The 20,581-nt window shown below is 42.0% G+C and overlaps 1 protein-coding gene across 2 annotated transcripts in view; it reads left to right on the plus strand.

Moving 5' to 3' along the window:
* The first annotated feature begins 3,031 nt into the window (after window positions 1-3,031).
* Window positions 3,032-20,581, plus strand: part of LOC139918978 (arf-GAP with coiled-coil, ANK repeat and PH domain-containing protein 2-like) — a 68,354-nt gene continuing 50,804 nt past the window's right edge. For both annotated transcript variants that reach the window (XM_078285538.1, XM_071908522.2), the window contains exon 1: window positions 3,032-3,426. In XM_078285538.1, the coding sequence (XP_078141664.1) occupies window positions 3,374-3,426 (53 nt within the window). In that variant the 5' untranslated portion in view covers window positions 3,032-3,373. The remainder of the gene's footprint in view (window positions 3,427-20,581) is intronic.

Here is a 20,581-nt window from a genome sequence, read left to right on the forward strand (position 1 = left end):
GCGGCTTGGACTCGAGTCACAGTTTTAATTTGCTTGAGACTTGACTTGCTGCATGAAGACGAGAAGACTTGAGACTTGACTTGGGTTCTGGTGACTTGGGACTTGACTTTGACTTGTGCTTTGACGACTTGAAAAGGTTTCGAAAAGTCTCGCCAAAAGATCTTGTGTTTTGTGTAAATGACTTGGATTGAAAGTGATGAGATTTGTCCCAGCAGACGACTGAATTTAAATTCTGTTTTCTGAATTTGTATGGAATGATTGAATTTATTGAAGTTGAAACTGATTATAGAAATCAAACTCATGATGCTCTTACCAAGTTTTTATCCTATTAAAACCATATTGCATTGAAAGGTTTTCTCTAAGATATTAATTGATACTGGACTCTTGATTTGTTCTGACTTGACTTGGTGTTCTACATTTAGACTTCAGACTTGACAATAATCACTTGGACTTGACTTGGCAATCTACATTTAGACTTGGGACTTGACTTGAGACTTGTGCCTCAAGACTTGAGACTGACTTGGGACTCGAGCAGAGTTGACTTGGTCACACCTCTGCTGGTTAGTAGCGATGGTGCTTTCTCTCCACAGTACAAGTTAAAGCCAATTTCAGCATTCTGTTTGTTTCCAACCATCAGCAAGAGAGTAGAAAAATCATTTCATGTCTGTTGAACATGATCATGGTAGAGAAATGGGAATAATGTCACATTCCTGACGTGTCGATGGTTGATCCATGATACAGGGTAGAAGCGTTAACATATTGATTAACACATTATCATCTAACCTGTGAACAATAAGGAAAGACAATTGCAAAAACGTATGAATAGAGATTAATCTGAATAATTGGTTTGTCTTCTGACTTGAGACAAAACACAACATGACTGACAAACGACATCGACCCTCTAGGTGGTTATTACCTGGCAAACGTGCCTCTTCTGTATTTATGTACGTGTGTAAAAACAAACAGGCTACGCTCCATGTTTGTTTTGGTTTGTTTTTGTTTTCCTTGTGCAGTTTCATCGCCTCCGATTCCACCGCCTCGCTTTTTTGTTTCGCACCATTTCTACCATGTTTGACTTTCGGTCGAGTGATCAGCAATCCCATGAGTGTTTGTCTCAGAATAATGGGGATCTTCAATTCATGTGTGTTTGTTTTTGTATTTCGAATTTTGCATGTTCTTAATCATAAGGATGTGTGTATGTTTTTGTTTTTTTTGTCTCCCATTATTAATGTTATTACGGACCGATGTCTGTTGTGGCTTATGTTTGTTCTGAAATGGGTTGAATAACACATAGCTGAATAATACAGAGCATCAAGACCAACCAGCAGAGTTTCCCTGACTCTTATTCTCTCTCTGTCTGATTCAAGTCTCTGGAAGCTTCTCTCTTTATGCCGCTCACATACTCAGCAAGGCTTGTTTTTTTACAATCTGCAGTCTGTGATGCAGCGGTTCCCTCTTCTCTCAATCTGTCTCTTTACATGAACTCTCCTTTTTCTTCCTCACTCAAAAAGTGGTTATCATAAGGCAAACAACCACCAATCTAAACAAAAATCAATTATATTTCCAATAAAACATGAATTTATGCTTTTCCTCCTAAAAGCCTTATCTTCGTATAACTTAGTTTGACACTACTTAACTGTATTGTAGAGTATGAATGTCTCATGAGGGTTTATGTTGGCCTAAGAAATGAAACTAAACTCTATTTCACATGTAAATTGGGTTCCTACACAGGTCTGCAAAGGATCTGATAATTTTTAGGTCTTGGTAAGTTTGAAAATTGCACAGAAAATTAGGAAAAGTATGGAAAAATATTGTACTGTCCCCATATACAAACTACAGATTTATACAGATATTTTCTTTGGTTTTCTTGGTTCATCTCACATATTCTGATATTTGTTGCTGTGAAGAATAATCTTCCATAAAGGGTTAAATCTTCTTAAATTTGAGAAGACAGTACCTTACATTCGCCACCAGATGGCAGTCGTACACAACAGATCCGTCATCCCCACTGGGTTTCCAGTAATTATAATGGGATAAGGGGAGTGTGATTATGCAAGGTTTATACTGCGTGTTTGGTCTGTGAAGTTTCAGTTAAGGTTTAATGCTTTATACTAGAATGACATGACAGCGTTTTAATTCAAGCGATGGAGGAAATTCTACTTCCTCTCAGTTAGATGAAAATTCAAGCTTCAGTGACTCTTTGTAACCGTTTAATTACAGAGTGGAAAGATTTGACGAATGTGCCGTAAAACCTACAATATGAAACACGTCACTGTAAATATCAATTGGGATTTAGGGGAGCGTTCTCATTGGCTGTCCCAAGGAGCACTCACTGCTGTTTTCAATGGATCAGGAAGCGCATGTCAACCATGAGACAGAGATCGTATAGGCGACGCGAGAGGTTTCACTCCTGCCTACTTCCGTCGTCTCTTAAATCCCATTTAAATCCTTATCCCAATCCCAGACATATTATTTTTTAGCTGGGAAAGGCGTGTTCTTTACCTAAATGTATTGTATTAATGTTGGGAAAAACAAGCCTGGTTTTCTCATAATTATGAAATCTTTATCACAAAACTCTGATAGGATCATGGTGACTACTTATGTCAGTTATTCATATACAATATAACTTATCTCTGAATGATGTTTAAATATGTTATTCTACATCGCTGAGGTGAAAATGTTGTGTATTGGCATGTTTTATGGGGTAAGAAATGGATTTAAGTTTCCCCTAAATTTTCCCTTCACTTGTGAATAAGAAAATGCGAATCAGAAACCAATTTCAGCCTTGTGATCCTTTTCTCATAATGAGAAATGATCTTGTTATGACAAAAATCTGGTGAATTGTTTTCAATATGAATGCACATACTTCCATTAAATGTCTTACATTCGCTCTCATTTCCAGGCTGGAGTAGGATTTTGCAGTAAATATGATTGCAGGACCAGAGTGGGTAACGGACCGGAAGATGGTCCAGTGTTTACTTTTGCGTGATTCATCTTTCCAAACGTAGACGATCTTCGGTTGAGCTCGTAGTGGCAGCGTTCAGAAAACCTCTCCTCCCACTAGCTGCTATGACCTAGCTACTGGACGGCGCTTTCTTTTTTCAACACTGACCATTCCCTCAGAAATATTTTGTAGCGTCTTGGAAACCATACTTTTAACATTCAATCTTTTATGGTTGAACTGACGCATTTTTTAATCGTAGCGAGCTAGCCTGTGTGGCTAGCTGGCTAGCACAGTGACAGACGCTGGGCTGATTGGAGCCAGCTGGTAGCAGCAGTTACAGTAGCAAACAAGCTAACTAGCCAGACTCTCAGCCTGGATTACTGCCTTTAATCAAAGAGTTTAAGTCTGCGGGTTTACTCAGTAGGGAAAATGAAGATAACTGTGGATTTCGAGGAATGTTTGAAGGACTCCCCACGATTCAGGTGAGTCATGTCAACGGGGCTTTGTCCCTTTATAGTTATTAATTTATTATGGGCAAAAGTAGCCAGCTAGCTACTTGCTTAGCTAATCAGCAGTGGCTGTTTGCTGTCTGCCAGTTTTCTATTTTTGTCTGTAAGAAAGCTGGTGCCAGCCAAGGAGGCTTTCTAAAGGGTACACAGACCAGCCAGTACAAACTGACCAGTTTGGTGGCCCATATGTGCAATAGGGAGCTGGTCCAGTGCCTGTTAGACTGTATATAAATTATGTAAAGATTGGAATATATATTAAATATGAATGCAGTAAGCCACAGTCTTTGCCAGTAGCCTTCACTGGCCATTGTGAAAATTTCATGGACCTTTTTTTTTTTTTTTTTGCCACTGTTGGTGTAGGTTACAGTGGCTCTGTCATTTCAGCTGTAGGTCCACAGTTTTTTTAAAGACCCCAGCTTGAACACCAGATTGCACCATATTTCCTCTCTTAACTAAAATGACATAAACAGCTTTCAGTCTATTACTAGGACAGGGAACTGACTCCTGCTTCTGTCACCAGCCGCAGTAGCTGCTACATCCCCAAAGTCACCAGCTACTTCCACTATTTTACTAGCAAAATATGTATTTAGATTAGAAAAGGACCTCTGAATACTGCTGGGTCACCTACCAAAGTGGCTGGTGGAGTAGATGAGCTCCCCAGCATTTGGCAGGTGGTTGGTGTTAATATCATACTCAACATCACTTTCAGTACTGTCACAACCATGTTTTTTTTTTCAACTCATAGAGTCTTAACTTTGCTGTAAAGGAAGCGTTGACTCTCCTCGGTCGCTTGGGTTTTCCAAAGAAAGACTTGAGAAAGCGCCACCCTCCTTCCCCTCGCTCCCTCCTTCCCTCCCTCGCCTGCTGCAACATCCTCTCTCACAAAACGAGGAACAGATGTTAGAAAGTTGTTTGCAGGAAAATGGAACAGTTTTTTTTTTTTTAATGAGAACATTTCCTTTAGGATCAGCTTCGGGGGATGAACAAAGAAAACCTCCCAGTCAGCTGTGCTTAAAGCTGAGAGAAGATGGCTGGTCTAAACGCTGGGGTGACGTTAACACCCTGTGCATTCTCAGGAAGGCACTGTGTTCATGTTAGAGAGCAGGCACAAGACAACAGGTCTGCTGGGGCTGTTGGGACCCCACTCATTATCACTTTACACAATGGATAAATTCAGCCACGCAATCTGATTGGTCAAAGACTCATTCCAGTATTCCTACAAAGCATGACTAGCCTTGAGTTGTTGGTTGGTTTGCCAGCTCTTGTTTTAACCAGGGACTTAGTTGGTGATCTTTCTTTTCTTACTCCTTTGCATCTCCATCATACATATACTCACTGTTGCTATAGGGAACTGAGAGTAACTGGGAGGGCCGGGTAAGCTGTTGAAAGTTATAAGTAATTATAAAGTTTATTAGTAAAGCCCTGTGTATACAAAGTGCTGAACAGAAAGAAATACAATGGCATACAAATAAACAGTATAAAATAAACAAAATAATACAAAACCATACAACAAAATACAATAAAGCACTCAATGAAATACAATAAAACAATAAAATACAATAAAACAGAGGACTAAAAAGATGAAAATGCCATGCCAAGTTGTCTGTAGCAGTGATTTACAATAAAAAAATCACCATATCTACTACTGCAGTTTCCCAATGCAGTTTCATCTTAGAAGGAAAAGTGTTTCAGTTTCCTAAAGAAGCTACTCTTCCACTGTACAGAGAGTAAAAAAAAATCAAATTGCATGTGAGAGAAAACCTTTCATTTTATTAAAACCAAGCAAATTCTGAGCATTAGCCTCGTATTCCCCCCGCCCATAGAGGTTTTCCAACATCGATTAAGTCCTGGAAAAAGAAAAAAAAAAGTACTCTCGTATCACAGTTCATATCACAATCGTAATATTCAGCAAAAGCAATCACTATGTTTTTTTTTTGGTCAGTGTTATGCTCTGCTTGCCTGTAGTTTCAAAGGCAACAAACCCTGCTGCTTTCATGTCAGATTGTCGTACCACCTGAGTATCATTTTGAACAGTCTCCACTCTCCATGTAATTGCGGCAGTCTGTCAGGAAGCCGGTTTCTCAGCTGACACAGCGAGGCACACAGCACCGTCTCTATCCATGTTTTTAGCGACCTTTGCCCTTTTGGGAGAGTCATGAGTCAAAGTCATCTGACCTCAAAGTCCGCTCCGGTTCATCACGGGTTGGGACTGACCAGAGTTTCTTACAACAACACACAGTTTTCCACTTTGACCACCGTCACTTTACTCTTCATTTTTCCATCCCCCCCTCTTGTTATCTTTGGCCAGAGAAGAGGACAGAGCAGGAGAGTAAAGAGAGAATGGATTAAAAACATGGAATATACACCAGTGTGGAACAACTCTCACTCGCTCGACATCTGTTTCCATTTTGGTGTTTGCTTTCAACTTTGTGCCAGAGAATATGGAGCCCCCAAATGCGGAGAGGGTTGTTTTCAAGTGGTAATTTGGCACACCCCACTTTTTTTTTCTTCTTCTCTCATCCCCATTTTAGATGGGAAGCTGTCTGTGGTCGTAGACCGTGCTTACAGCGAGGAGGAGAGATGCGCTGGTGCAAAAATTATGTATTTTTGGCATTAAACACTAGTAGCCTAGCTTTCCACTTGAGAATAGACGTTACACTCGGCTTGAAGCGCTTTCCTGGCTCCTCTTCAACTATGTGATTTGAAAATTCCCTTCAGAGGATCATGAGTTTGCTCCTTAGAAGTGTAGGGATAAGCTTTTGTCTGTTTTACACATTAAATAGGAGAAAGTAAACTTTCCTACAAGGTAACCAAAGTAGAAGTATCTGCAAGATATGTTTTCATTTCTTAATCACATGTCTTGTGTTGTTAGTATTGGTAGAATCACTGCATTGGTAGTGCTAGTTGGTTTACTCTGATTTCCTTCTTGACCGTAACTTTGAAAGACTGTGGGATGGCTGGTTTGCAATAACTGGCCCTAAATAGGCCACACAATGAACCATAACATCAGGAGATGAACTGCCACAAAAACACCATATAAAGATAATGGACTTGCGTTTAAACATTTTTATTCATAGTATTCTGTTACATCACCACACGGCCATCTTGGTAGGAAAATAACCGGTGATTGTAATAAATTAACAGGGGATTACAATCAAATGACAAACAGCCAATGAGCTGTGTGTATTGCAAAGCGCCATATTGGTAGGAAATGCATGTGACATCATGGGAATACTATGAATACCCAGCCCATTCCTGAGTAGACATGTTCTGCCCGTAACTGAGCTCATTTCTGCAATTAGCCGAGAGATTTCTCCCCGTCTTCACTCTCCTCTTAACCATGCTAGCATGATCGCTAGCCCTAATTGGTTTTGCTGATACCGAGCTTGGCGGAGCTCCATGATATGAAGTCATAGGACGAACGGCCCCAGTAGCTGTTTACCCTGAGTCATTGACAGCCGCGGAGCTGGCAGATCACTGGCAGTCTCTAATACAGAGCGCAGAGCCTGATGAGGAGCGCTGATAATGCGATAGACCTAGATTAGTTTCCCATGGGAGTCCAACTGGGGGCTTTTTGGCACGCCTGGTTTGCTTCAGGTTAATTTAATGGAGCTGCGGTCTATTTCCTTTCTTAATGGTTAGCTATTAGTAATGGCAATTAACGGCGAAGGAAATTTTGAAAACTACTGCTGGGCACAGTGGTGTGGCAGCTGTATTTCTGTAAATAGTAGGAATGGTTAAGGACTCAGGGCAGAGTTAGAAGCTGACACCAGTCACCAAAAGCTGTTAGATTTTGGCTGTGGCTGTTAGGTTTGTCCACCAGCCGTCATGTGGTGGTACTAACGCACTCGGCTCCGTAACATTGTGAAAGTGGTTGGTGAACTTTGAGATGAACCAGCTACTTCGGCCGGTGGAGGGAAGTTAGTTTCCTGCCCTGATGGAGGGCGTGTCTCTGTGCTGTAACACTGAGCCGCAGCACGGGGATCATCGGAGACTTACAGGGTGTGGCTGCAGAGGACGCAGTCCATTGTGCAGACCTCCAGGATCGGCTTCCTAGTTACCGTAGCCGGATCACTGTCCCAACACGAACAAATATATGAGTTTATGCCAGTCTCTTCCAGAAGTACCTCACATCACCCTCTCCCCAGTGAATCATAACTCCTCTCCCACATCTTCCTCCTCTACTCGCTCTAATTTGCACTCATAAAAAAAAAAGGCTCCTACCGCACTCCTTCGCGCTTATTTTTATTTCTGTTTCTAGCACTTAAGTCGCAAAAATGTTGTCAGGGTGCTGGGGCTCTAACTCTTGCACTTCTTATTATAGGTTGCTTGTAACGTCGGGACCCAGAGTACTGCTGGTTTTCTGTCCTACCAGATAGTTAATTACATTGACCTGGCGTCCCAGGTGTAAAATAGTCCCTGATCAGGTGGCTAGCATGAAAACCAGCAAGATCTAGGATATTAATCTTATTCTACTGTTGAACACACTGTAAGTCATTCTGGATAGGAGCACCAGCAAAATGGCTAAAATGTAGCCTAATCTAAATGTTTAAAGCTATCTAAGTATTAAATCTACATTCTTCAGTTTAACCTGTTCAGTAATGGCTGGCATGTTTATGGTTTTCCATCACACAGGGTACAAGTGTTAACACAATATATATTAGCCTCTCAATCACAAGACTCTTTGATCTTTAAGCCTGCCCCGGGGAATACAGACATTGGAATTTGACATTACTGGAGACAATACTGTAGTTATTGCTCTCACCTTCTCCTGGGTCTTTGTTGTCGTAAAGCTTGTGAACAATACAGGAAGACTAAAACGTAAATGTAGTGCGTGAACGTTCGCTAATTAGAACAACAGGGAGAGGCAGAATTTCCTGAGAGCCTTTACAAGTGTTTATCTTTAAATAATGACCTCATCTTGTTGATGTTATTCTCCCAGAGCGTGCAACTAATGGTGGGTTTCACCACAGCTGCCCCCCCCCCCCTCCATATCAACACTGTCCCGCTCTCTCTAACAATCACAGGATCTACGTCACAGCACTGAAGCTCAGCCCAGTCTTCACTCTTCCATCCACAGCCATTGAGTCAATGTAGAGAAATGTTAGCCTAACCACCACTACTGTCATTTCAGTTCAATGCAATAAACTTTATTCATCAACGCAAAGCAAACACTATATATAATCTACTACCTAACAGTAATGACGCAGTAGTATCATTATTGGGATGAAGGACGAGGTCACAGGTTCGAACCCAAATCTGTTCCTCGCTGCTGAACAAGAGGAGAGACATACACACATCCCAATGGAAAATATTTAGCTGATGCTGGAGTGAATTAGCTTACAAGGGATCATGGGAAAAGGAGAATGCCGCACACTGCCTCCAGTGCTGCCACATATTTATTCAAGTATTTTACAGCTCATTTCAACTCTAGGTCTTCATCAGTATCTGCTGCAGGAAGAAATGGTGTCCCTTTATAGTCAGTCAATGACATCACTTCCTAGCATTAGGACGTTGTTCTGATACAATGAAAGCAGATTACAAATTACACCGTACAATCCCAAAGTAGAGAAATATCATCCAATGGGGTGGAAAAATGAGATTCTGACCCCTCTATGGAAATCTGTAACCTATATGTATGTTTGTCTCAGAGGGGTATGGGAAGAAACCAACTCCTGATTACACTTTATTTGTCAAATGGTCATTAAAGAGCTGTAAATTAATAAAAAATCTTAGTCTTAAAAGTCTTAAAATCTTAAAAGGTTACAGGCAAGTTACGTGTCCTTTTTAAAACAGTAAAAATTCCCTTGTAGAGCTTGTTGTCTCTGAAGGTCCGAGCGGATATAAACTTCCTCAAAAGCTGTCAGGAAGAGCAGACAGGGGATTTGAGTCTTGCCCTAATGCCTTTGAAGTACTGAAGCCGGTGCCACAGACCCACATAGGACTCCATTGTGTTGTGAGAGTGGATGACTAACCTGTTAAACTACCTCACTCCCACATGCGTAACACACACGGCCCGGCAGCTGGCCCGCAGCCAGCTGCCATGCAGAGCTGGAGAGGCGGTCCGCTTCCTTTGGATATGCTCAATGAATCACTGCAGAGGAATTACTTGACTTGAGATAATAGTCTGTAGGCAGTGCTCCGACTCACATGTTGGGGGGCAAGTAGTATATAAAGAATCCACGGCTTTGACCCTCGCCCTCGTTACTATTGGTTGCTTGTTGGCAATGTAGGAATTTAACTCATGCTCTTTAAAATAATGCCATTTGATGGACATGTTTACCCAAAGTGCCTACAGTAACGTGTGCATACATTTTTAGCTTGGGTGACCCCAGTGGGAATCAAACCCCTGACAACCCTGGCAGTGCTGGTGTCATGCTCTCCCCATTGAGCCCATTGAGCTACACAAAGCTGCAGTTAAAGAGCAGGCTAAATAAACCCCAAGCCCAAATGTGTGGTGAAGCCTGACACCTAAAGTAGGGTACTGAACTGGCCATCTGCTATTGGCTGGTATTTGTGCCAAGTGATGTCACCACCTGTTGTACTCTATAGAAGGTGACAACACCTGGCACAAAGACCAGCCAATAGCAGATGGCCAGTTCAGTACCCTAAATGCCTATAATGTCTATATACATATGATAAACCAGTGTTTTCCACACAGAGGCCACCCAGGTGTATTAGCGGCCACCCAGGTAGATTTGGAGCCCCATTTTTTTTTTATTCGTCCAAGAAATGGACGCCATCTGCGTCTGACCTGTTGGCACATGTAAGAAGGGTTGTACACAATCGCATGCGCCTCGCAGAGAAAGAGACGCATCGTTTCCCATACATAGGCTCATCTGTGGCCACAATATCGGCACGGCTGCCACAAAATAAAAAGTTGGTCAATGTATAGAAGTTGATCCAAATCGATCTCTAACGCTGCACCTAATGTGCGCATCACGTCATGTCTGACAGTACAGACAGACCAGTAGCATTGCATTCAGACATGAACTGAGGATCAGCGTCCCTTCGCGTGATCTTGGTCAACTGAAAGAGAGCTAGGACCCAAACATTCCCTCAGTGATGCTGACTTGGCCTCTTTCTCACTGATGTGGTTTACCAGGCAAGACTTTTTTCTTCTTCTTCATGGGCTATAGTCTCTTTCATACCACACATGTCTCTTTATATAGCCCCGGCTTCACCCTCACACCCAAACTGCACTAAACCCAGGATGTCTCAGTTCCTCAATTTGTGTCGTTTCATTCAGTGACAAAGCTAGTAATCATACGTTGCTGTTTCCTTTTACTTTTCTTCTGGGATATATTCCTCCTACACTGGCCTTGTCTCAGAGGGAGAGCTTTTGAGTCACAGATCACAGCAAGTCCTCAGTTGGCTGTAGAGGTCAGCAAATGTGTCGTTTGTGACTGGTCCTGTATTGCTGAATGGGTAGAGCATGACACTTGTGCTCATTCACACCAAACATACTTATGCCAGGTTTGGGTGTCCCATGCCATGTTTCATTCAAAGGGTAGAGCTTGATACTAACACTGCCAGCTAGTGGGGGTTGAATTCCCATTGTGGACCACCCTAAAAACACAAATGCACTAATGATACTGCAAGACACTGTGGATAAAAGTTTCCACCAAATGGTAAATGACTCGTCCCGTCTAACAGAGTGGGATTCAATGCCAGGAGACGGGGAGCTGATTACATCTTCTCCAGATAACTCCTCCTCGCCCGTCTGCTGTTTTGGCGACAACTGCTCCTTATTTTTAGATCGCAGGAGCAAGATACCTGATGTTTAGCCAGGATCCCTTGTGCACAGAAAGCAGAATACCAGCATCTTTCCCGCTGTCTACTCATCATCCATCGCCTACTTATCACACTGTATGGGCTGTTGAGAGATGCAAGCTTCTTGACGCCATAATGCAATGTTGCGATAACATTGTATCACTATATTGAGAATGTGGAAGTGTTTGAGAGCATTTAGGGAAAAACGTTCAGCCCACCCTTCACTATTGGTTGCGGTTAGCAGAAGAAGAAATCGGGTTTCTTAAAGTTGAGGACAATTGTTCCATGGCTAAATCTCCTATTTTTGTTTTTCAGCCTTTCAGAAAGTATTCAGAAAATCTGTATTCTGGCTGACGGAGAGCATGAAAATGATTTTGCATGGTCATTCAGCAGTCTCCTCTCTTGCCTCTCTCCAAAAAATCCCACTGTCCTCATACTCAATCTCTAGATTGTTGCCCAAAAATTCAGGTCAGGTACAGGTCAAACTGAACTATGCTGCACATATTTCTATTGTATCAACAGAGAGATACAAACAGTGTCCTCACAGCCCTTTTATTGTGCAGCTGCAGTATCTTGTTATGCTTGAGTCTAAACAGCAGAGAGAATCAATTAAGCCGCTCTTAGAGCTACTTAACGAACTGGCAACAAACCTTTGTTGCTTTGCTTACATTCTCCGATATCAATTTTTGAGGACTTGGGATAAGAGAACTTAAAGGTTGTTGATATCTCAAGGTTTGGATAAATCCTGTGGTTTCCTTTACATGTAGTATGCTTTGTTGTGCAATGATTGAAAGACCTTGTAGTGCAAATAGTGAAGCAAGAATGCCTTTGCTTGACCTGCAGATTCCCAACAAGGTCTGCTGTTGGTGGTGGACCAAGGGTTCATGAGATTTTTAATCAAGATTGAAGAGATTAATTTGGCAAATAGGCCACATAAAATAAATGAAAGCATCCACCCAGTAGTGTGTTATGTCACTCCATTTCTATACTTCTAACCTAAAGTCCTTAGTAGATCTTAGACTGGCTGTCAGTGTTTCAGTGCATTTAAGTTAATATTAGTTAATAGTCACACCAGACTCTGCTAAATGCTGTGCGGAGAAACATGCAGTGCAGAGAAATTTCAGCATGCTACATGACAATTTCCACACTCATCTCAACAAGCCCTAACGCTGTCTATTTGCACATTGTTGATGTTTTCTGTGATTTAGCCTAGTTAATTTGACCATCAGGGAAAGAGGAAATTCCAGCAACACTTGAAATACTGAGAGCAAAGATTTATCAGTAAAACCAACACATTTTGGCATGTGGGCTTTATCATGGTTTGTAAAACAATTAATCTAAAAGCCCATACAAATGGATAAGACACACTAAAATCAACAAATAGAATAAGAGACAATGGAAATAACAATGAGTATATTACTAACACATAGTTTCACTGAACCTTACAGAAGCATTGCATCTTGTATGGAGCAGGTTTAGAGAGATGAGGTATTCTTATCTGAAGTCTTGAGGCTTTTTCCATGATTCACAGGATTAGGCTAGATCAGTGCTGCGTTGCCATCATCTCTACTGCTCAAAGCAGAAGAGAAGCCAGTTATCGATTTCATTCTGAAACGCCATGACTTTTGCATCCAACCAGTTCATGCAGCTGCTTACATGCTAGACCCAAATTATGCTGGAAAGGCACTGAGACTCTCTAGATTAGAGAGAACCTCAGCCTAAAGCATAACTAGAATGTCACCTTTAATATTGATGAGGGGAAGGTTCCAGGAAGTTTGGCTAAATTCACAGTCGAGGATGGCATGTGGAAGGCCGATGCCATATGGCAATGGTTCTCAACCTGGTGGTTGGGACCCCCTAGGGGGTTGCGAGATTTAATTTTCGCAGGTGATTTATGGGATAAGGAAAAAATACATATCTTTTCTATACAAATGTATTATCATGTGTATTTCAGATTGTTCTCTATTTTTGTCTTTTTTTTCCCCACCTCCTCTAACAATTAATCAAATGAAACAACCTGAAAAGGTAAAATCATTCTTTGGTTGAACTGATCACCACTCTGCATATGCAGCTTGTGGCGAGGAGTCGCGAGTAAAGGCATGGAGAACCACCGCCATGTGGGATGCTTCCAACCACGTCACAGCATCACCTGATGGAAGTGAATGTGTATTTCTGAAGCCTTGTCCCCAATTGCTGCTGTCGTCCTGCAAATGATAACTAGCCAACAGAATTGTACTAAAAGGCAAACCCCACCCACCTGGCACTTAAAGTTGACTAAAACAAACTATGACATATAGCCCTATTTCAAATAATTATTTGACCCAGGTCTGAACCACACTCACATTTATCGAAGGGATCGCCACCCGAGATGCTTGTTGTTTGTCTAAAGTGCAGGTGGGGAGATAGCAGTGGGGTAGAGTGAAACCTCTGATCAGAAAATTCACTTGTATACATTCTCTTATTGATGAGCGATTAAATCCAACTAATCGTTATTTTACTGCCTGGACCTGAAGCACCTGGACCCCTCTCAGAGGCCCCTGGGAGTCCCCGGACCCCAGTTTGGGAACCACTGGTACAGACTGAGTCCAACTATGCTGTTGGGCCAACTGTGGAAAGAGTGGTGGTGCGATAGTCAGTAGATATCAGTTAAATTGCTTTGCTAGGCTCAGAACTGCCGGTGTTTCTCTGAAGCCCCCCCCCTCCTCATTAGAGAGTCTCTTTGTCTTCTCTCCCTGTCAGTTGTGTGTGTGTGTGTATGTGGAAGAGGGGGGGGGTTGTACAGCGGATATAAGTGCAATATGTTTTAGTTTTGTCATGTATGGGTGGCTTGTTTTATTGCAGTCTTTATTGTTTCATGTTTTCAATAGAAACAAAGGTGTGCTAGAATTAAAATTCTCTCTCTTGCTCTCTTTCTCTGCTTATTATCCACACTCAGGCTGGACTTGCTCCAAGGTCAGAGCTGTGAAGCAACGGCCCAGATTTGCATGCTGCCAGAGCCCCTCCTTTTCTTATCCTCTGTCAGCACTTTCACAAGTCCACCCTGCAGGCCAAAGTTATGAGATTAGAAGGAAACGGTCGTGTTCTCATGGTTAGACAGAAAACCAGAGAGAGGGCTGATTGAGATTTGGTTTAGACCTAGATTTCCTAGGCTAATTTTTTAAACCATTATTTATCCAGGGAAAGATGACACCTGCTCATTCTTTTTTAGCATAACCTCTTTTCACATTCATTCAGTTAAACACATTCACACACTGGAGCAGTTGAGGGTCAAGTGCCTTACTCAAGGGCACATTGACGGTCGTTGGTGAAGGAGTGGAGAATATTTCCCATTCACTTCCCCATCCGGATTTCCACCTTTTCCCAACCAGCTACGGATTCGAGTGGGCAACCCGTAACTTTATTTGGCAGCGTGGGATACAGTGTATCCCCAGTTAAAGATTCTGCATGTCTGCTCACAATGGCTGCTTAGAAATATAAGACCATTAATTACATTCAATAAACTTGATTGATTCCCGTAGGACAATTGGCAGGCGTATGCTAGAATAAGTCTATTGTAGAGCTTTTTGTTTGATTGATTCGCTGCAGTATTACTGTGTTGGGTTTTGTGTCGGGCTAATCTCAGTGTAATTCTCCTAATCCCCATATGTGTGTTTTCGTGAGCTCAGACCCAAGTCTTCCAGGAAAGACCAATCTAGGACTCGCTGCTGTGTGAAGGCTTTGGCCTTTGCACTCCTTACTACTGGTTGCTGGTGATGTCTGCGAGCTAGGAATTGAAGCTTATTCTACTGTTGCACTAACTGCAATTTGCTCTGGGTAAGAGCACAGCTAAATGCCTAAAGTATAAAAGTAGAAATATATAAGAATAGGCTTCTGTTGAACACTGTCATGATCCTGGGTGAATCATCAAAGAAATGGACTTTGTCTGTAGCTGCAGACGAAGACGCAAACAGAGTTCGTAACATGTTATTTAGATTTTGACCAGTGTTCTTCTTTGTCCTAGAGAGAAAATTGAGCGCTTTATTGCTTTTGACCCTGTTCCTGCCCTCCCTGGGTCTACCAAGGTTCTCATTTAATTTCACTGTTTGGCTTGCAAACACAATCTCATAAAATGAACCCTCCAATTATTAAGTTCTTTAATATTCCTATGCTGCAAGCAGTAATCAGCAGTAAAGCCATTACCAGAGACGAGCCTTGCTGAATTTTAAAATGGGGGAGATGTATCAAAGGGATTGAGTTGATGCCTGGATATGTTATTCAGTCTAAGTACACTCAATGAGTAAAGTGGCATTTACCAAAAATACAGGATCTGATCTAACTGTCTCTCATACTATGTATGCTAAATCCTAGGTCAGACTTCAAGACTGTTCCAAGTTCAGACTAAATGACTGGTCTGCTTGCCATCCCGTCGGGAAACTGAAAATCTACGCGAATGTGCACTGTTTTTGTTAAATGTGTTTTTCCTTCCAGTTCATTCTCTTTTTCTTACCCCTGTATCGAAACTCCCATTGGCTGTTGCCGGTGTCACTCTCAGATTTCAGTCTTGGTGAGTCTTGTACCGCTTCACACTAGATGAGCCCGAGCAGACCCGGCCCAACAAAATCAAACATGTTTGAAAAAGTTGTGTCGGGCCAAATGGGCAGAGTTGGCTGTCTTGGGCCTGTTCACACTACAGGATAATCGGTGCTGAATGTTTTTCTAGCCCAGATTCCAGTCAGCCTTAGAATCGCCCTTAGAATCGCCTAGTGTGACCGAGGCTTAAGCGACTGGGTGAATGCGGGCATTTCTTTGGGGTTATAAAGTGGGCACTACCCATAATATATTTGGTAGAATTAGGCCCACGTCACTTTCAACAGGCTCAACAGTAAATTCTGGCATCCCGGAGCTGTGAGACCACCTTTGCTGAAATGTGAAACAAGAGGAGATATCAACAGAGGCATGGAGTCGATGACACTTGATGGGTACAGTGACAGCTCACTCCCTGCTTCTTTTAGTCCAGCTCAGCCAGCACCCGATCAACATGGGCCTTTTTCAGAGCCCCCAACCATGGCAGGAAACCAACCAAGAACACCCCTCCTGAAGCTGGTAGGGATTTAGCATCTTGCTCAAGGACACTTCAGAAGAGCAGACGCTTGCTAACACTGGGGCCAGAATCTGGGTCCTCCAAAGGATTGTTGGTTACCTGCCAAAGTGGTTGATGGAGTGGACAAACTTACTTGCAAAGCCAAAATGTAGCAGAATTTGGCTGATGGCTGGTGGTAATTTCCCACCCTGTTGTCAACTCTGCACTCCCTCTGCTGCTGCACCACTGTTTAGGCTACCTTGCATTTTCTTGACACAACGTAACTGGCTTTTCTTCCAAAGGCCAACCATCCAACCGTTTGTCACTCGAGACTTAACCTTGCTGAATCCAAGTAGTGCCGTTTCTGTGGCTAGAAGACACATTTCAGACAGACTTGGTTTATTTGTGCAGGAAGATCCCTAATACCTTCTGCACAGCGGTTACACGTGTCCAAAGACTTCAAGGTTGCGTTTAGGTCAGCGTTGCTCCTTGCTGATTAAGCACAAATGTAAAAGCTAATTTAAACGAGACACTGATGGCAAAATTTTATCGGCAAGTACAATGAGTGTACAGGAATTTGTCTTGGTGATGTTGGTGCAGACTCACTGACAACTTGGACTTTCACTGACACATATGGTACAAGGATGACAAGACCTCAAATACAGTGAACAATGAATTTGTTTAACTGCCTTTTATTTGATTCATAATGTTTGATTTATAATGTTTATCGAGTCAAGACAAACTCTCTTAGAAGTGAATTTTCAAGGAATCTAATAAAGGAATTCAATTCTGTTTCCTGTCATTCCAGTTCAATTCCAATTCTGTTTCCCTAGAGCTGGGTGCAATTCCAGCTCCAGGAACTGAATCTGATTTTACCATGCAGTCTCAATTCAATTCATGAATGGCCCCAACCCTGGTAGACATACAGTATCCCCGTAACTCTACATATAAATCCCTTCTTTTTTACGAGCATCCTTCATACCGGTACGTTCCCCTTGGACGTCGACAGCTCTCCTCCGGCTGCGTCTTGTTTTTCCCTGACAGTGACCAGATGTTGGAGCCTGTCAGCGTGAGACCAGACGGGCGAGCAAACAGCTGCAGGGGGTTTGGCGAACGCCCACCCGCTGCTCCGCTGGGTGTCACTCTTAATCCCCACGCCTTATACTGCAGCCATCCACCCACAACACCGACACGCATAACTATGCATCTACACTTAAACACACTCGTGCATATACAATATGTGTATATGCACATAAGCACATGTGCACATGCTCTCACACACATAGAGGCATGTATACACACATATATGTATAAAAAACACGCATACACACACAAACACTCATTCTTTCATCTCTTGTCTCTCTCTGAGTTTTCTTACACCCAGTTCACCTCTAGTAGCGTTACATCGTGATGAAACCAAACGTCCCGTGGAGGAATAAGCCCGTCTTCCCCTCAAACGCTTATTCAGACCGTCCCTGATCCCTATCGGAGCCTCATTACTCCGATGGGGAACAGCGCTAGGATGTGTGGAGAGGCCGAGATAAGCTCTGTCGACAACACACGCTCTTTTCTCTTTTTTTTTTTTTTTACTTAATCACACAGGTCCTATGCCTTTAAACTGCACAGCCCTACTGCTGTGAATCACTCATAATCCAGTGTGTCCTCTGTGTTCATTCAGCAGTTTTATGCCACCACAGGAAAAAAAGGAATTTACCACAACTGCTAGAAAACACATGGAATTAAAATGAGGCTAATATGTTCTAATTTCCCTCCTAAAACAAAAAGGGTGCGGCGGTTTTCTTTTATGTCTTTATGAATAATCTCAAGAAAAAAGATGAACACTGCAACCTGCACTAAAACTAGAACTGAGACCAAAACAGGGATGGGTGAGGCACCAAAACTAAAAATAACTAAAAAACCCAAGTACCCAAGCACCACTGACAGAAGAAACACGTTTCTACTGAATGATGGCCAACTGAATCACATAATGACAATAGTAACTTTTTATAGCTTTTTCCAAAATAGCTATAAGGTTCTTTACAGGAAATTAAATTAACAATGAGTAAAAGCTAATAAATGAGGAATATAAATGGCACATATGAATAAAAAAATGCACAAGGCCCACTACTTTAAATTATACACATCCTACTGCGCTGAGAACTCGAGAAACCAGTCGCCGACTTCCATTAATTTTCTTTGGCCAGAGAAACATCGGCCAAGATTGATCATGGTTGCCTTATTTCCTTGTTTGTTGGTGAGGAAATGTTGACAGGCAACAATGGCAATCAGCATCCAGTTGTAAACTAGAGTTGCTGCCCCGGCTGTTGATGCAACACCATTGCCACTACAACTAGCAGTCACTTTTCTCAAATTTTCCATTGGACTGTGGTACAGAAATGTGATTAGACCTTTACCAGGATCTGTTGCTGAGAGCTGATGCTGGTTTCACATGAACAAGAGACAGCAGGATGGTGTCGAGAGGGAATTCCCAGATTCAAGCCCCTTTGTCGGCACGCATCCACCCTGCCGAAGTGTTCTTGAGCAAGACACTGAATCCCTACCGGCTCCAGGGGGGCTGCTCTGTAGCTGACCCTGACCTCTGACCTTTTTTCCTTCAGGGATCAATAGAGCATCAGAAAATAATTGGGCTGGGTTTGACTTTGAAGTGCCACTCCTTTGCTAGACTAGATTGCAGTAGATGGGGCAAGCCTCCATCCCATTTACTCAGATGAAACGCTGGCAGTTCAACCAATAGAGACTAATCGGAGGAATGGGCTTACTGTACTTGTCAAGACAAATATCTCCCTGACCAGTTTTATCTCAAATGACAGTGCTGAATATTTTCCAAGGAGTGTTTGCCCTTGAAAAGTAAGAGTGAGCCTTGAGGGGTTTACGTTTACATTTACATTTCAGGCATTAAGCTGATGCTCTTATCTGTAGTGGTTTACACTGAGGGCAACAGTAGAATAAGCTTAAAATTATATATCATCAGATTTACAAGGAACAAATTGTAAGAGTGCACCAAAAGTTCTAAAAAATATTCCAGTCCCTCGAAAAATCATGTGTGACAAGCCAATATTTGGAACTAATGATATAACAGTAGAGTGTAGAGATTAGTAGTATTACGTACTGTATGTGATATAGGTCATACAGTTTGTTTTTATGATGTGTGTGTCCTGGACAAAGTCCTACAGTCATTTGCTTGCCTAGCTCTTTCTTTCACTATTTTATCTCGTTATGGTGCCTGTTGTGGCTTTTAAATCGGTCTGTTCTTTCACGAATGGTCCATGATCAGTGTTCACACAGTGCAACTTCAGGTCATACTTTACATCGGTGTTATTCCACTGTATTGTGGAAAAGTATATTAAAAACACAATAAAGCTGCGTAAGTACTTCACATAAATAATGTCCCATACATAATGTACTTATGTATCTAATCTAAGCACAAAGTGTATGCCCAGGGTGTCGTAGTGATTAGAGGAACATATTCCACCCTGTTGAAATGTACTTGAGCAGGGCAAAAAATAAAGTATCACCCCTATCACATTATTAGTTATGGTTGCACTTGTATTTTATGGTTTTGCACCCTTGTAAGATCACAATGTTTTAGAGAGATTTTCATCAAGCACTTACAGAGTATTGGGGTACTTTTCCTACAGGCTAATAGACTGGAGTAAGGCAACTGTAAAATGTTACAAAATGTTATTTAGGCTATAATAATAAGATGTGTGGAGATTATTGCCGGGGTGAGGTTGTTCTAGTTTCCTCTTCCCCCGCCGCGGCGCTCTGATGCTCGTCGGCTGTTGTTCCTGTGGAGAACCAAGCTGTGCTTTGTCACGTTTTAAAGAGCAAAACGCCAGATCTGACTCAGGCCTGTGGCGTTACCAGATATGGCTGCTCTCAATGTGGCTGCCTATGTGTGTTTGTTTGTGTGTGTGTGTGTACGTGTGTGTGCATGCCAGAACTGCACAATTGTGTATTATTGTGTATCGCAATTTAAGTTTCCACAATTACTAATCATTGAATATTTGTATGTCTGCAATATTAGCCTAAATCATTTAATTTAACTTAACTTGAAATGCCCACTGTAGTTAAAAATAGTCGAGATGTTGATTTAAGATGCAAAAATCGCAAAAAATGATCGAGATAAATGATCATGATTAATAATCAGGATATCATTTTAGCCATAATTCTGCTGCTCTTTGTACTTCTCCCTCTTTTCTTGTCCTGTTTCTTGCTTCTCTTCCTGCTGTCATGTGGAAAGTTAACATTGTCTTTATAACCAGTGAAAGAAAT

Source organism: Centroberyx gerrardi, chromosome 9 (assembly GCF_048128805.1).
Source record: "Centroberyx gerrardi isolate f3 chromosome 9, fCenGer3.hap1.cur.20231027, whole genome shotgun sequence".
In the NCBI taxonomy this organism is placed as follows: domain Eukaryota; kingdom Metazoa; phylum Chordata; class Actinopteri; order Beryciformes; family Berycidae; genus Centroberyx; species Centroberyx gerrardi.